Below are 15,776 nucleotides of genomic sequence, written 5' to 3'. Positions count from 1 at the left end.
TTGCCTTTGGTTTCATCTCTCTCTGCACCTGCAAATGCACATGTCATTCGAGACTAAATCAGCCACTCACAAGATTGCCCCTACAACGCCCGACAGCACATCCCCGCCCTGTATTGAGAGCATCTCCCAATGATAATCTCAGAAATAATGATATCATTATGGAGATGTTTTTAATACACAGCAGGAATGTGTTGTGGGATGTTGTGAGGGGCAATCTTGTGGGGGTTGATTTGAACTCTAACAATATATAATAAATGATATCCACGTGGCAAAGTAATTTGACCCACAAGTCACATTACATAAGTACTACTGTGGCAAGTTACTTATTTGGATTTTGGACAAAGCCAAACTCATGCAATGTATGTCCATTTGAAGCAAAATGAAAGCAATTGGTATCATGGTTTTCAAAATCAGAGCGGAAAAACCAGGAACCGGTCAATCGATTCCGTTTTTCCTCAAAACCATTGATTTTGGTTAGCGAACCGCTGAATCGGGCAGTTAACCATTCAAACGGTTTTGACCTTTTTTTTATTTTTTTTTTATTTTCTTGTCAGAATGGGCCGAGCATTCAGTTTGAATGGTTGAACCGTTCAACCCGGTAACCGGACCCCTGACCGGTTTGGTCACCGAGCTGTTTTTAAAAACCATGATTGGTATAATGGTATTTATGTGCATATTTGACCTACACAAGGTTTAAGGACTGTTAATCAAATCGATGAAACCGACCAAACTGATCAATCCAATCCGAATTGGTCTGTGTTTTAATATTTCCGGTCATCTTTGTTTCAGTTATTATATTAATTTGTTTGGTCGGGTTGGCTTTGGTCTGATTACTTGTAAACTGATCAAAGTCAACCTGATCTGATCATAATATAAGAAAGTGGAAAATTTTCCATATTTCCTAGTTTAAAATATTTTATATTATAATTTCTAATTTCTAATTTTTGTAATTTTAAAATTTAAATATAATTTTAATTTTTAAAATTTGAATTTCTTGAACCAACCAACCAAACTGAAAATTGACCTAAACCGATGCAACCCAAGTTGGCCAATTTTCAATAATAGTTGGTCGGTTTCGGGTGACCAATTCCCCAACCCGATTAGGTCAGTTTAGTTGGCCAAACAATCTGAAACTGAACCAAACCGACCTATAAACATTTCATATTAAATGCCAATTATGTATGATGCGATTTCTAATACGATTTGGATCATATAATGTACACCCTGTATTGATACCGAGAGGCGAGAGTCACCAAAATTCAAAATATCCAAGTTTAGGAGACTGTTAATAGTCATCCTAATAAGTTCACCTGTAAAATAAATATCAAACTGAAAAAAAAAAAAGAAAAGAAATAAAGAAATATCGACTGCCAAATATTCAGCCATTGCGTTGGTAACGAGATCTACCAATCCATTGAAGGGTTTGAAACTTTGAATTACTAATGAAGGCCAAGAGCCTGATATTGCCGACGAGACAAACAGCCCCACTGATGACTGTGTTGAATAATGTGGGCTTGAGTCACATCGAGTATATTTGAGTTTCAGATGCGGAGAGGCAGGGGCAGAGCTAGGAAACTTTCATGAGGGGATCAAAATCTAAGGTGAATTTGGGGGAGGGGGGGAACAAATATGAATGGTCATAAGGGGGCCAATCCATTGGAGTGAGAAATGGGGAAGGGAAAAATTTACATGAAATAGTGGGGATTTTTGGGCCATAGGAGGGACCATGTCTCCCTTGGCTCCGCCCCTGCGAAGAGGAATGGTGGTCACATATTGAGAAGACCATCTACATCACCGGAGAGAGTACTATAGGGATAGACAAGGAGTCCAGATCTGCTCCTCACACCAACCTCACAATATATCTCAGTTGTACATTGGGAACATATCTTGCACTTGTATATTATTATTCATGGAGAGATGTTCCTAATATACGGTGAGATGTGCCGTGAGGAGCGTTCGAACAAATCCTGATTCATAGAAGAGCTGGAGAAAGATCAAAAAGGACATGAGGTGAAATTGTCATAAATTCTTTGAGGGATCCAAGGTTTAACCATGGATATGGCATTGTATTTAACAGGATTTATATAACAGACTCTATATAACTTGGACAAGGCTTAAATGATGATGATGATGTGGAAAGAGATGGTGGCAACAAGGGCCCATTCTGGCAAAGATGAAATGCACCGACATATACTTGATGGCTTTGTTAGGAGCTACTAGACCAGTATTAATGCTCCATGACAGCCATCAAGTGCATAAATTGCTTCAGGACCCTCTAACTCTGAGGCTATGTTTGGTTTGAAGGAAAAGGTAGGGAAAGGAAAGGAAAAACAGGGAAATCAATATACCTTGTAAAGATTTCCTTACCTTTTCCTTCCTTTCCCTACATTTTCCTTCAAACAAAACATATTCTAAGGCTCTAAAGCTGGTCAATACTATATACCCAGTATGTATCATGTCGAAATTTTGAATCTTGACCTTAGTATAGGCTCAAACTTGCATAAGGTCAAGGTCATGCTCTTCATGTGGCAAATGCCATATGTTCAGAGAGAGAGAGAGTGAGAGAGAGAGAGGTGTTTAATGAGAAGATGGTAGGTAAATGTACAGCCTACTTTCTTTTGTATATACTATATACATCTCAAAAATACATGAAAAGATAAATATATCCTTGACGGCTTAATCTACAATAACTAAATCAAAAACCAATTATGAATAAATAGAGCCAAGGGTAGATACCAGAAAAACTTAAACCAATCAACCAGTATCAAGTGTTTTTGATTGATCACAAGGTTCAAAATATCTCAACATGTCAATGTATGTTGACCAGTACATATTCGTTTCCATAGGTAGATTTAAGTGTTTTTAGTTGTTTTAATCATTATTAGTTGATGTCACCTATCCCTCCATAGGTTATGAACTAACGATATCAGAAAGGTAAATGGAGGAGGTTGTAATTTCAGATTTCTGAGATGGACTGCAATCTATTTATCCCAAACTTCTTATGTTTCAATTCAAATAATTGTTGCGTAGCAAGAGTTTCCGTACGACCTTGATTGGTGATCAACTGGTTGGTGGCTCAACCTAGCTTCGTTTATCCGACTTGGGGATCAATCCCGTTTCCATCAGGGTTGGGGGGCTAATGAGATGGCGGATGGCCAGGCTACACCCGTTATATAACTCTTCAAATAAAAAAAAACATGATTGGTCAAAATTCTTACAAGGTGCCAACTGGCTAATTGTTAAGATCTCTAGGTGGTTGTAGCAAAGTCTTGGCCAATGATTAATTAACGGTCTTCAGTATCATACTTTTCTAGCACCATAGTTTTATCTACCATATAAAGCAGTTAAAAGAGCCTTGGTTTCTATGCATGTCATAAAACTTAAATCCAAATACCATATACCATATAAATAGTAGCCCACTGCATCTGCATGAAGCTCGTGCTGATATGGGGTCTGAGGAGAACAGATGTATACAGCCTTACCCCGCATATGCAGAGGAGTTGTTTCCAAGATTTGAACCCTGATCACTCAGGTTGCAATGGAGCAACCCAACTGTTGTGCCAATACCCATCCTCATTCCATATCATAAATTCATATATGGTTTAATAAAACTTGCACACTGCCTAGCATTTGCTCTACACTAATCCTTATATTTATTTATAATGGAAGTAATTCAATACAATTTTCTTTCATATGTTTATTTTTCTATCGTTCATTGCTTTCCTCGATTATTAACATAGTAGGAAGATTTGGTGATTAACTCTATTAGCCGCTAAAAGAACCTTGACATCTTTTTCCTTGTATCCTTTTTTTTCTCATCCTCTCCTTGTTTCTCTGCGGATATTGCATTGCTCATTAGTTAAACTAGCCTGTAATGCTGCACTGAGACTCCCAGACACACAGATGTGCCCATAGTATAGAGTTATAGACTATGGAGCATCCCCTATCTTGCATCAAAAACAGCCTCAAATGTTGATGAAACAGTTAAATTATTGGGGGTTGACAAAAAGTTACAAGATCGAAAAGAACAAAGGGGAGAGGCAGAGAGGTGTTTCACCATCCCCATCTCCCAAATACTTGGTGTTGATGGCATGCCGATGTCAATGACAATTTCAGCAATCATTCAATGCAAATTTTCTTCTCTTCTCATTTGCCAGTTTTTTCTTGCACCACTTATGCAACAAGATGTCTCACCCCCACCTCACAATAGCAGAACCCCACGTAAGACCAGCCCCAAAACCTGCAACTGCAATTGTATGACCTGACAGAACCTTTCCGCTTCTAATGGCCTCATCCAATGCCAAGGGAATTGATGCAGCACTAGTGTTACCATAATTTGCCAAATTTGATATAACTCGTTCTGGTGGGACTCCTAAACGTGTTGCAACTGCATCAATGATCCTTTGGTTTGCCTGCATGAATAAGGTGTTTCTGTTAGATGTTATTGTAGGGATAATGCATATCTATCGTTCAATTGCTCAAATAGATGGGTGCAGGAGAAAGCACTAACATATTGTTGATATTTGGGGCAACGGGCAACTGAATAAGAATGACTCATCTTTGAAGACACATTGCATTGCTCCAATGAAGGGTGGAGGGAGGGAAGTAATACTAACAACCATGTGAATTGGTGGGAGGCAAGCAAGTTATTGTTAATGGGGTGATATATAACAATTCTGATTCTTTATTTTATTTATTTATTTATTTTTGTTTTAATAATCCACAACAGATCATCCATCAAAAAAATAATCAACAGCAGATCAATGAGATTTTAGAAGAGGGTAAGAAGACAACGTCCTAAATTTTATGTAAATTGTGAGATCAAACAGTGTAGAAACTGATCAGAAGTATATGTATGTTGAAGCAATTGAAAATACAACTTTTATCCCTTTCCTATTGCTTACTGAAACAGATTGGCCCCTTCCTACCCTTTCCCTGGTCAACCCATCAACAAGGGAATTAGTTGATCTTAAAACCCATCTGAACAAGCTGTTCATTGTGGTTGCAAATTATTGAGCTTCTCTAATTGTTTGTCTAAAGGCCAAGGGACAATCTTCAGAAAAGATTTCCAACCTATCACAGTTAGGAATCACCTTCCAATTGACCCATTCTGGGCTCAAAGAAAAATCAAGCTTAAATCCTTGAAGCAAAGAGATTAGCACCACTTGTATTGGATTTTCTTGATCAAGTGTTCCTCACCACTTCAGGATGAGCTCATCATTAGCTACTCTGTACATTCCACCTACCCAATGACCTATGTTTCCAATGGGGCATCCATCGATACCAAGTTTTATATTACCCCTACTAGGAGCTTCCAATCATATAGCAGTTTTATATTACCCCTTTGAATTACCTCCTAGCACAGTTGCAAAGGCCACTTCTAAAACTAAAATCCCATGAAAGACCCAATGAAGAGAAGGAAACTAGAGACTATAGAAGAAATGGATTCATTTATCTAAAGAAAAATGAAGTATAGGAAGTTTAGAGCAAAGGAGATTTACCATACCAAAGATCTTCCCAGAACCTTACCCTTGAACCTGACATAGAGATGTACCTGATGCACCTGTCAAACCAAAAGTGAACAGCTTTATAGCTTTCCAATGACTTCTAATTGACTCTATTAGCTGGTCCAAAATCCCAACCATTCGAATGGATGCTGTACTTTCCCTTTATAAACGAATAACAAAAGCTTTGACCCTCGGGAGGAAATTGCTGCAAAAGCTTTTCTAAAAGATACATTTTTCTGTCTTTTAATCTGTGCCCTAGGCCAACCCACCATCTTCATTTCCTTTGCACATTAAATCCCAATTTAAGAGATGGTCTCCTTTGGTGTAGAGGTGAGCATTGTTCAATTACAACAGAAAAAACCGAACCAGAAATCTCGGTTTCGGTTCTTTTGGTTCAGTTATTTTGGTTTTCAGTTAATTCAGTTTGGTTGATTCGGTTTTACAAAATTTCGATTTCAGTTTCAGTTTTTAAGTCAAGTTCGAAAATTCAGTTATCAAAAAACTGAATTAATCAAACTTTATTATTTATATAATAGATATATAAATATTAATATATATATATATATATATTACATATTATATAGAATATCTATAATATATTAAGCCAATATCTGGTCCATTGATATAAGATAAGAATATAGGTGTCAATGGACCAGGTTTGGGTTGAAACCAATCTAAATCAAAACGAATTTGAACAGATTGGATGGTCCAGACATTGAATTGGACCGGTCCAAAATGGTCCAAGATATTCATTGGACTGGATTGGACCTGGTCCATTTATAATGGACTCACATTGGACTGGATCGGATTGGACCAAATCCAGTCCAATTGACACCCCTAAATACATATATATTATATTATACTATTATAATATTATATATATATACATATATATATATATATATATATTGTATAATATATATTAATATGTTAATGTATATTAATATATTAAACAAATTCAGTTTTAACCGGAATAACCAAAATCCAAACTGAAAATTTTGGTTTTGATTATTTCAATTCCGGTTCAGCTTTCCATTTCAAACTTTGTTTTCAAAAATTTTGGTTTATTCAGTTTGATTTTTAACTGAATAAACTGATTGTTCACCCACCCCTACTTCGGCGCCTACAGGTTCCCAAAGAAAGTCATTATAATGTTTTCAATTTTTTTATTACTTCACTAGGAATCTAACATGGAGATTACAAGAAGTTGAACTAATTTTTTCTTCCATACTTGAAGCTTCCTGGAAAATCTCTCAACTATTGAATCCCCAGGTTCCCAAACGAAACTTATCTGACTGGACATTAAAAGCATCAAGAGTTACCTTACCTGTCAGATTTGATCAGTTAAGACCACTTCTGATGAAAAGGGAGCCCAATCAGCCCAACTCTTGGACTGATATCAGAAACCTTATATTGTATTAGGTGATAGCTCATCCAAATTTGATGATGTGGAGATATTTCCATTTTGACCAAACTTTTGTTCTACTGCTGACATTGTTGTTGATGATATCTAGCTTCTAATTTTGCAATCTTTTCCTTGGCTTTATAGGATGTTGATATTTAAGTCTAATCTCAACACTCTCTCTTACTGACCCATTCGACCCAGTGACCTGCGAGCCTGAGGCAAAAACGGTTCAGCCTCAGGGTCGGTTTTCAAAACACTGTATAAAATACCTGATGAAGCAGTAACCAGTCAACGTCAGATGCCATCAGACCAGCTTTTTCCAGGGCAAACTCAATTGACTGTGGCACACACCGAACAGCAAAACGGAAGACTTCCTTCCCATTCATTTGAATGTGAGAGTAAGAGGAGCGTCTTGGGGGGAATCCTGCCACTGAACCATTGGAACCCAGTACATGCTCAGTTTCATCGTCCTTGACCAAAGCATTTAAGTACCTGCAAATGATCCAGTTAAGTGATTGTCAGAAATTGAATAGTACAAAGTGAAAAGCAGCAAAAAGAAAACGAAAAAAAAATTAATTTGCTTTTTCCAGAGAAGGAAAAGAAATACTTTTGGCCTTCCCCATCACTGTGTAGGTCAAAACTAAACAAACCATCTTCACTGCCATCACAGGCCTGCAAAATAATTATCATATCAACATTCAACAGTTCAACATAGAGCAATAACGAATTTTCAAGTTTACAGAATTTCAAGGGAGAATAGATTAACCATTTATGGTCATGTTGAAAACAACTACTGTATATGGGCATACAATGACTATAGACCCCGTCGGGGATGGGGAAATTCAAATTTACAGAATTTCAAGTGGGAATAGATTAACCATTTATGGTCATATTGAAAACAACTACTGTATATGGGCATACAACGACTATAGTAGATAAGATGGTGAGAAACATAAATAGAGGAAACCTGGGCAGGAAAGCTATAAGCAAGATCTTTATATAGCTTTTATCTAATTAATAATGGAAATGAAATCCCAAAATTTATAAGTATCTTTGAACATTGCAAACTGAAATCTTGTACAAGGCTTGGGTTGTCTGAATTTGGCAGAATTTCAAAAATGTTGAAAATTCTAAAAACATCCATAACTGAAGCAAGAAATGCTAAACTTTTCAAAAAACCATTTAAGTTTAAAATCTTGGCTGTAAGAACCTCATAACAGAACCTCGCTTTAAATTCAGGAAGAAGATATTCCTGGATCGTAAAATTGAAAAAGTTGAGACACAAGCAACTTGTGACAATTGTTTGGAAGGCAGGTGATGTAGGACAGGATGATAAAATCCTACTAGGGTCAGGGTGTACATGGTAGGTAAAGAAAGAATTCATATTTTATGTAGTAGAAAAAAGGGAAAAGAATAGAGGAGAGAAAAAGGAATTAGTCAACAATTTGTAAGAATGTGTTGGATATCAGGGTCTGCCAAAAGATGTGTAGAGAACATTGATGTGGGCCCCACAGCTGTGGTCCCACTCTGTCCGTAGGGTAGAATGTATCTAGTCATAGCTGATGGTCAATTTATTATTCTGTTATTCTAGTTGTCATTTACTTTTCAGTTTTATATTGTTATGTGTTATGATGTAAACACCAAGGGCAGATGTGTCCTTTCATGTAACTAGCATAACATATAAATATTAAATTGAAGTGGCGGCGGCAGAATATTGAGATTCTGTTCTTCTACTCAAAACCTGTATTCTACTGCTCTCTCACCACTCTTTCTCCTCTTTCTTCTTCACTTTCTCTTCTCTTCGAACCTGAAGTTTCTTAGTGATCAAGACTGATAGCAGTCTTGAACACCTACAAGATGTTTAGCATTGGTGTCAGTTTCTGGTAACCTTGGCATCCAGAGTGAACATCTCCTTCTGCTTGGGAGACCTGTACCCTTTTTTCTTTTCAATAAAAACTTTCTCTCTGATAAATTTAGAAAAAGAAAAAAAGAGCTGTAAGGCTGTAATGAAAGACATCAGTGCCCTTTAAAATTGGACCACATAATCAATTGAGGTATCCATGAAATCAATGATAATAAGATGCAAGATCCCAAAACCTGTCAATTAAAAGTGAAAAAACTATGATCTACTATGGATGGATAGAAATTGAGAAACCTAATTAAGAATGGAACTCCCATGTAAAAGGCTAACTTGGCATATTTTCTCAAGTTAACAAGACACGAAATTACCAGGAATGAGTATCAACTACCGACATCCAATGCTAACAGATACAACTAGTGTTACACAAAACATAATGAAAACAACAAGTTTTTAGGAATTCTCCCATTCCATAACTCTGGGTCAATAGATTGTACAAAAGCACCAATATCTACTGGTTGCAACTTGAAAGCCTAACAAAAAGGAGCTAGGTACCTGTACCAATACAGCACCAGCAGCATCCCCAAAGAGAATACAGGTTCCTCTATCCGTCCAATCAACATATCGAGAGAGAGCATCAGCCCCAATCACCAGAACATTTTGAAACCCACCTCCTGCATTTGAATCACCAAACTTTAGTTGCATGGACCATGATCAAGAGCTACAAATAATAAAATAGAATGTTACCTTTACCAGAGTAAACAAACCAATTACCTCTTATGTGGCAAGCAGCCGAGACAAGACCCAATACAAACCCACTACATGCAGCTGTTATGTCATAGGCCAAAGGATTTCGTTTACATCCTAGTGCTCTTTGGACCTAATATCAAAAGAAGCATCAAAAGGGATCTTTTAGAGTTCTAGCATTAACAAGCTATATGTAGAAGAAATTAAGATTGGAACTCAGGCAATAATAATCTTAAGAGTTAACCAGCAAAATCTTTTACTAGCATCAGATGAAAATTTGGAAATCCAGCTGAGTTTCAGTAAATCTAGTACTATAAAATCAAAAGAAGAACCAGTATGGCATGCAATGAATTTGAGGAAAAAACAAAATGCCTAAAGAAATAGAGTGGGGTAGCGAAAATCCCATAAAGGAACTGGAAGAAGAGGAAAAAGAGGTGGCTGACATTTTAAATGTTCAAAATGTACTACTCAGTCTGACTTAGCAGACCAAATGAAAACAAAGAGATGTAGGGGCATTTTCCCAGTGCTCTTGCATAATAAATGCCTTCTCAATTCTTTCTTAACAACAAGGTCCAAAGAGAACCCAGATGTGCAAATAATAATGAAAAAACCCTTAAATAGGTGATGGATTCCCACAAATAGTTTCATATTAGTGCTCTATCTATAAAACATTGTTGATGAACTCCATGACCTAGCAACAAACCACCAAAAAAAACCCAAATGGTAATGAGTATTTCCTGATCTGGTGAAGCACCTGGAGGTACTTGTCCAAGAATAACAATTTAAGGATGGTGACCACATTTCTGGTTCCTAGGCAGGCGCCAACTGAAAGACATTAATCAAGTGGCCAAGGGATCAAGTATGGGCAGAGCAAACAAAAGAGATTATAATAGAATAGACTCAAGAAAGAAAATTGGGGAAGGAGAAGGGGAAAATAAGGAACAAAATAGTAAAAAAACAAATGAGGAAAAAAGAACTGACTTGATTATATGATGATACTCAAATATTTGCATTAGAAAATAATGAAATAAATTGAGGATCGGTGCAATTTACATAAGAGGATTTGGGAAAAGCAAAGATAGAGTTCTGGATTCCTTCTCTTTCTGTCTTGCTCAGTGATAAGATAGGGATGATATGTTAAAGAAGCTCATGATTCAATTGTTCAATGACAGATAATTTTCAAATTGATTAATCAAGCAGCTAAAGATAGAGTCTAGCATCCCCTTTCCTGCATATAGAAGTTTTGCTCTCATAGGATATAGAGCAAAACTTGGGTGCTATTACATGACAATAAAAAATATGGTTCCCACAGGGCAAATACCCTAGCTGACAGAAGACACCCACGAGAAGCAACATTAATGACAATCACAATTAAAATGCAATTAAGTTCATTTAATTTTAGATACTTTCATAAAAGAGGTTTGCACCTGAGTTGCACTGCCAAAAAGATCATCTGGAGTAGATGAGCACATCAAAATTAGGTCCACATCATCAGGATTAACTTCAGCCATATTAAGAGCTTTCTTTGCCGCTTCTACAGCCAAGCCTGTTAATCCATCTTCACCTACCAAATACCAAGACACAAGCAAAAGTGTAAAACTAACATACTATATATTTATGTAATTGTTGTGAAGATCTAGCAGAAAACTGATTTGTAAACACCAAGGAAATATTCAGTTCGTTTGATTGTTAGGAAATGTTTAGTTCATAAATAAGATAATGGGTTGTGGTGGTCTCCTCCTTAGATTTACAGCAACAAAGGCTGTCCTCCTCGAACCAAACCTATTTGACTGGTAGTTTATTACTAAGACTGATATAGTATGTTAAGGCACTACCATCTAAATGTGGCTTCTATGAATTGAGACAGAAAATTCTGATGCAATGTTTTTTATTTTTACACAGAATTACAACCCTTACTGTGGGATCATGATATATTCAATCAATCACCAAACTCAACAATTTAAAAAGCTTCCCAATTGACCAGTTCCAAACCTTGAAGAATAGCATCCACTGTCCACCTAAGGCTGATGTCACCATGAACCTAAGATAAATTCCATTACCAAGCACAGAAGAGAAAACATTCCATGTATGGAAGGGATATTCAGCACCACCATCAGATGGGTTCACTCTTACACATTTACAATGAATATCAATTGATCCAAAACCCAAACCATACTTTTTGAATGTTAGTGTCAGAAATGGAAGGCTGAAAATCCAGAAGATGGTGGGGGGAGGGGGGATGGCAGGAGGGAGGAGAGATTGTATTACTGTAAAAGAGATACGAAGTATGGTTTCATATTAGAATTTGACCTATATATTATTCTTGGTTAAGAATCATCTATGGCATCTTTATCCCCCTCCCCCCCCCCTGGGTAGAAGCATCCACCACCACCAATAGTTAGCATGTACTTCATATTATCTTACTAACATGCAACTTGAGGAGGAGGTTACCTGAAAGAACACGTCGATTACAAATGCCTGTGCGAACAGATATCCACTCATCAGAAGTTTCAACAATTTTTGCAAGATCATCATTGGAAATCATAAGATTTGGCACAGCTGAGCCACATCCAACCAACTTGCATCCTTTATTTATAAACCTGTGCAAAGTACTTGTCAATCAAGAGAACAAATAAGTAAACCTCAAATTTTCCTGAAGTGCCTTTCAGCACCCTCACAAGGACTTCGGACTTCCAATTCTTTTAATCATCTTAGTCAATTCTAGTTTAATAAATTGCCCCATAGCCTGAGTGACTTATTAGGCCCAGCTAACATCTGAGCCACATCCAACCAACTTGCATCCTTTATTTGTAAATCTGTGCAAAGCACATGCCAATTACAAGAACAAAAAAGTAGAGCTCAAATTTGCCTATAGTGCCTTTTGGGACCTCACAAGGAATTCCAACTCTTTTAATCAACAAATTTAGTTGATTCCAATTTAATGATTGCCCCATAGCCTGAGTGACTTATTAGGCCCTAGCTAACCATTATCTCCATTTGTGAAGCATTGATTTCAGAAGATCTACCAAGAGGGGAAAATTTGAAGTTGATAATCAAGATCAATCACCACAGTATGACAGATTTATTTTTTTCGAGAAATTGGAACTATGGAGACATGGTCATTTTTCTATTGTCTTCTCTTCAAATTACCCTTCACCATGTTATGTTGGGTGCTCACACCTTAACATGAAGTTGTATTTTTCAAGTACAGTTTTCAATGGAATAACAAATAAATCAAATAGTAGTATTTGTTGTACAATGATGATAATACACTCAAAGTAGAGCAATGCAAACATAGAATGAATGTAAGAACTAAGATTTGGGGTTAACATAGAAATCAAACTTTATCATCAGTAACTGACAAAAGTGATAAAGGATGAAATTATTTTTAGTTTCCATCTTATAGTTATTTCCTCCTTTTAGAAAAATGTAGAACATATAAAAGTCGACCTAGTTAAGTTAGCTAGCATAAAGAGCTAAACATCATAAGATGCATCTAAGGTAGCTCATTCAAAATTCAAACAACCAAATTTACAAATGATTTGCAAGATCTTATGGAAAACACTGAACTGTTTCATGTTCTCATGTTCATTCACTAGGTAGAAACCCCAATAGTTTGTCAAAACACATGGGAGTATCTGCAATGAATTTGCATAAAAAAATCCTCACACTTCAAATGCTGAACAGCACTCCCATCAAAATATATACAAATGAAATTCCATTAACAAGCAAGCAACATAAGCGGTTTCAGATTCAAAACAAGCTGAAATTCCATTAACAAAAATAACCTTCAAACAGAGTCCCTTCAAAGGAAGTATTTTACGATATCCAGTCAGTTGAGCAACTGAACAGTAAATATTAATCAGTACTTCTCTGCTTGAAGCCGTATGGCATCTATAATTCATAGGAAGGGAAAACATTTAGGATACCCAAAGTTACTAATCTAGTTAAAATTCTTAAACCAATTTAACTACTTCAAAAAAAAGCAGAAAATGCACCTGGGAATCCGTGATTCAGAAGGGGAAACTGCAGAAGAAACACCTTCAACAGCGCTGCAGCTAACTACCCTCTTGGTAATTCTCACAAATTGGCAGAACCCAGATCTCGAAACACCAAAAGAAGGGATATTTCTCAGTCTAACACTTGGAACAGAAGAAGAAACGAAACCGGATGCATTCGCCATTTAAAGCAAGCACGCAGAAACAACAAGAACTCGGAGAGAACAGAGGGAGAAAAATCAGTATAAGCAGAATAAAGAGCTCAAGATCTCCAGCTTGCGGTTGAAATGATAATAATGTATTAATGTCAAGTGAAAATGAAGAAGCAAATACGAGAAGAGAAACAGCATGGAACGAGCATTAGAGAGACACAGTGGAGACTATTTCAAATCTTCAGAGGGTCCGAAGAAGATGGGCAATAATTCAAACACAAAGAGAGAAAACTCCAATGCATTGGATTAAAGGACTTTAATAGTACTCCTCTGACTCCTGAGCCATCAAGCCTGTTGGTGAGCAGAGGGGATTCACATTCACCCCAAGAAAAGGCTAGTTAGGAAGGTTTAGATAGATTGGTAACCAGCTGCCTCTCCCTGAAACCATCGGATCTGCCAAAGAAGATCCGAGCTTATATTGCTCTGTCTCTCTGAAACTCTCAAGTCTCAGCGTGTTGTAAAATGGAAAGTTTGGGCGATTTCAGAAACGGAAAGGGGACCGGTGGCGTGGCTAGCCAGTCAGTTTCAGTTATATAAACAAAACTCCCATTTTTCACCAACTTGTCCAAATTTTCATGGTTTAGTTAGGTTTATGCAGGAACAAGCAAGCACAAAAGATCCTGTTTTCCTTGTTCAAGGCACAGTTCAACCATAAAGCGTGGAAGATGATGGTAGGTAACAGAAAAGGGACTGAAGTAAAGCGAGGGGATAAGTTTCAAGCCAGGAAAAGAAAACCGATTACCAGAAAGGAAAAAGAAAACGAAATCACATCACACGACAAGAACTGGCTGTGGCTAGCATGTTTCTTTGTCGCAGGGGATGTTAGCTTTCCTAATAGCCAGCTCAGTTTCACATGCTCAATTCAATGTACTAAATGTAATAAATGGCGTTCTCCTTCGCAAGTGAACGGATATGATTGGAATTTAGATTTACATCAATGTTTTAAAAATCGATGCGGAATCGGAATCGTTTAATTCGCTTTGATCACCGGTTTCGACGTCAGCGGTTCGACCGTCCGCTTCGTAAGGTAGTTTGGCTTCCCGGGTCAGAAGTCTATTATTTTTGGTCAAAAGTGAAACGGAATCGATTGTCTGAACGGTCCCAAACCAAATGATCCAACCATTCGGATTAACAATGGTTCAAAAATACTGATTTACATAACAATAAGAGTCAGTGATCGTTTCTAGCTCCGTGGCCCAACCTTAATCTCAATGTATAAATAAACTCTTCTGCAGTTTCTATTAGTAGTGAATGATGTTCTGTTTTACCAAAAAAACTAAATTATATATATATATATATATATTCATTTTATTTTATAGTATAGTTGATATAAATATCATTGTATTTTTTAAAATATTAAAACTTTCAATAATCTTTGAGTCTAATATCTAATTATCTATAAAATTATAAAAAATGAAAAACAAAATAAAAAAAGAAGATACTGGTTATATTGATAAGCATGGAAATATCCATATTTTAATCGTTGTGATGTACTTAGGGGAACAGTGATACATGCCATATCATTACATCAGTTAAACATATAAAATTCAATTGAAAAAGTTAATTATATAAAATATTTCCACACGACTGTCAGATGTTTATACATTTTTAAAAGTAAAGTCTAAACTATTCCTATGTATATAAAATCTATAATAGTAGAAAGACATGATATTGGAAATTGGAATAGCGTTGATCAATCACAATACCCTGTAAATGCAAATTTTGATGAATTTAGTTAGCTGTAAATTTTTCAAGGTATCAAGAACCGATGTAAACTTTACATTAGTTCAGTTTTATAGACGTTTGGAAAGAGTGTGTAATTATGGTCGGTGTAAAACTTCACTCCAATTCAGTTTTGTATGTGTTTGGATGGAGTAGATTTTTACATCGATAACTGACGTAAAACCTCATCAAGCATAAAGCTTTACATTGACAATCGATGTAAAAACTACATCAATTTTATTGATGTAAAACTTTACACTCTTCCACCCATCACGTTTTTCTAAAAACAATGGTCATTTTCACGATTCAGTGTAAAACGTTATCAGT

The 15,776-nt window shown here is 36.5% G+C and overlaps 1 protein-coding gene across 3 annotated transcripts; it reads right to left on the bottom strand.

Moving 5' to 3' along the window:
- Positions 1-3,970: 3,970 nt before the first annotated feature.
- On the bottom strand, positions 3,971-14,622 carry LOC148869204 (beta-ketoacyl-[acyl-carrier-protein] synthase III A, chloroplastic-like). Of its 3 annotated transcripts, none has more exons than XR_016107572.1 (9): positions 13,516-14,622; positions 11,969-12,117; positions 10,945-11,081; positions 9,545-9,650; positions 9,326-9,444; positions 7,520-7,584; positions 6,835-7,404; positions 5,502-5,563; positions 3,971-4,412 (listed from the first exon to the last, which is right to left on the bottom strand). XR_016107572.1 is itself a non-coding variant. In XM_088971513.1 (9 exons), exons 1-9 carry the CDS (start codon positions 13,698-13,700, stop codon positions 4,373-4,375), a joined length of 1,086 nt encoding a protein of 361 aa, XP_088827639.1. In that variant the 5' UTR covers positions 13,701-14,622; the 3' UTR covers positions 3,971-4,372. The 3 variants fall into 3 exon arrangements, 2 of the variants coding, with proteins under 2 accessions (XP_088827639.1, XP_088827637.1); XM_088971513.1 differs by having other exon boundaries at positions 7,182-7,404; XM_088971511.1 differs by lacking the exon at positions 5,502-5,563 and having other exon boundaries at positions 7,182-7,404.
- Positions 14,623-15,776: the final 1,154 nt, after the last annotated feature.

Source organism: Nelumbo lutea, chromosome 2 (assembly GCF_056320005.1).
Source record: "Nelumbo lutea isolate HS-2025 chromosome 2, American lotus-T2T, whole genome shotgun sequence".
Classification (NCBI taxonomy): domain Eukaryota; kingdom Viridiplantae; phylum Streptophyta; class Magnoliopsida; order Proteales; family Nelumbonaceae; genus Nelumbo; species Nelumbo lutea.
The sequence above is the reverse complement of the archived record's forward strand: the minus strand, read 5'-3'. Positions and strand labels throughout refer to the sequence as shown.

Coding starts and splice junctions, on each gene's coding strand:
- LOC148869204 (XM_088971511.1), bottom strand. CDS start 13,700: ATGGCGAATGCATCCGGTTTCGTTTCTTCTTCTGTTCCAAGTGTTAGA. Junction 9,445..9,544: donor GGCTGCTTGCCACATAAGAG/GTAATTGGTTTG, acceptor ATTCAAATGCAG/GAGGTGGGTTTCAAAATGTT. Junction 4,413..7,181: donor ACTGGTTACTGCTTCATCAG/GTATTTTATACA, acceptor TTATTCATGCAG/GCAAACCAAAGGATCATTGA.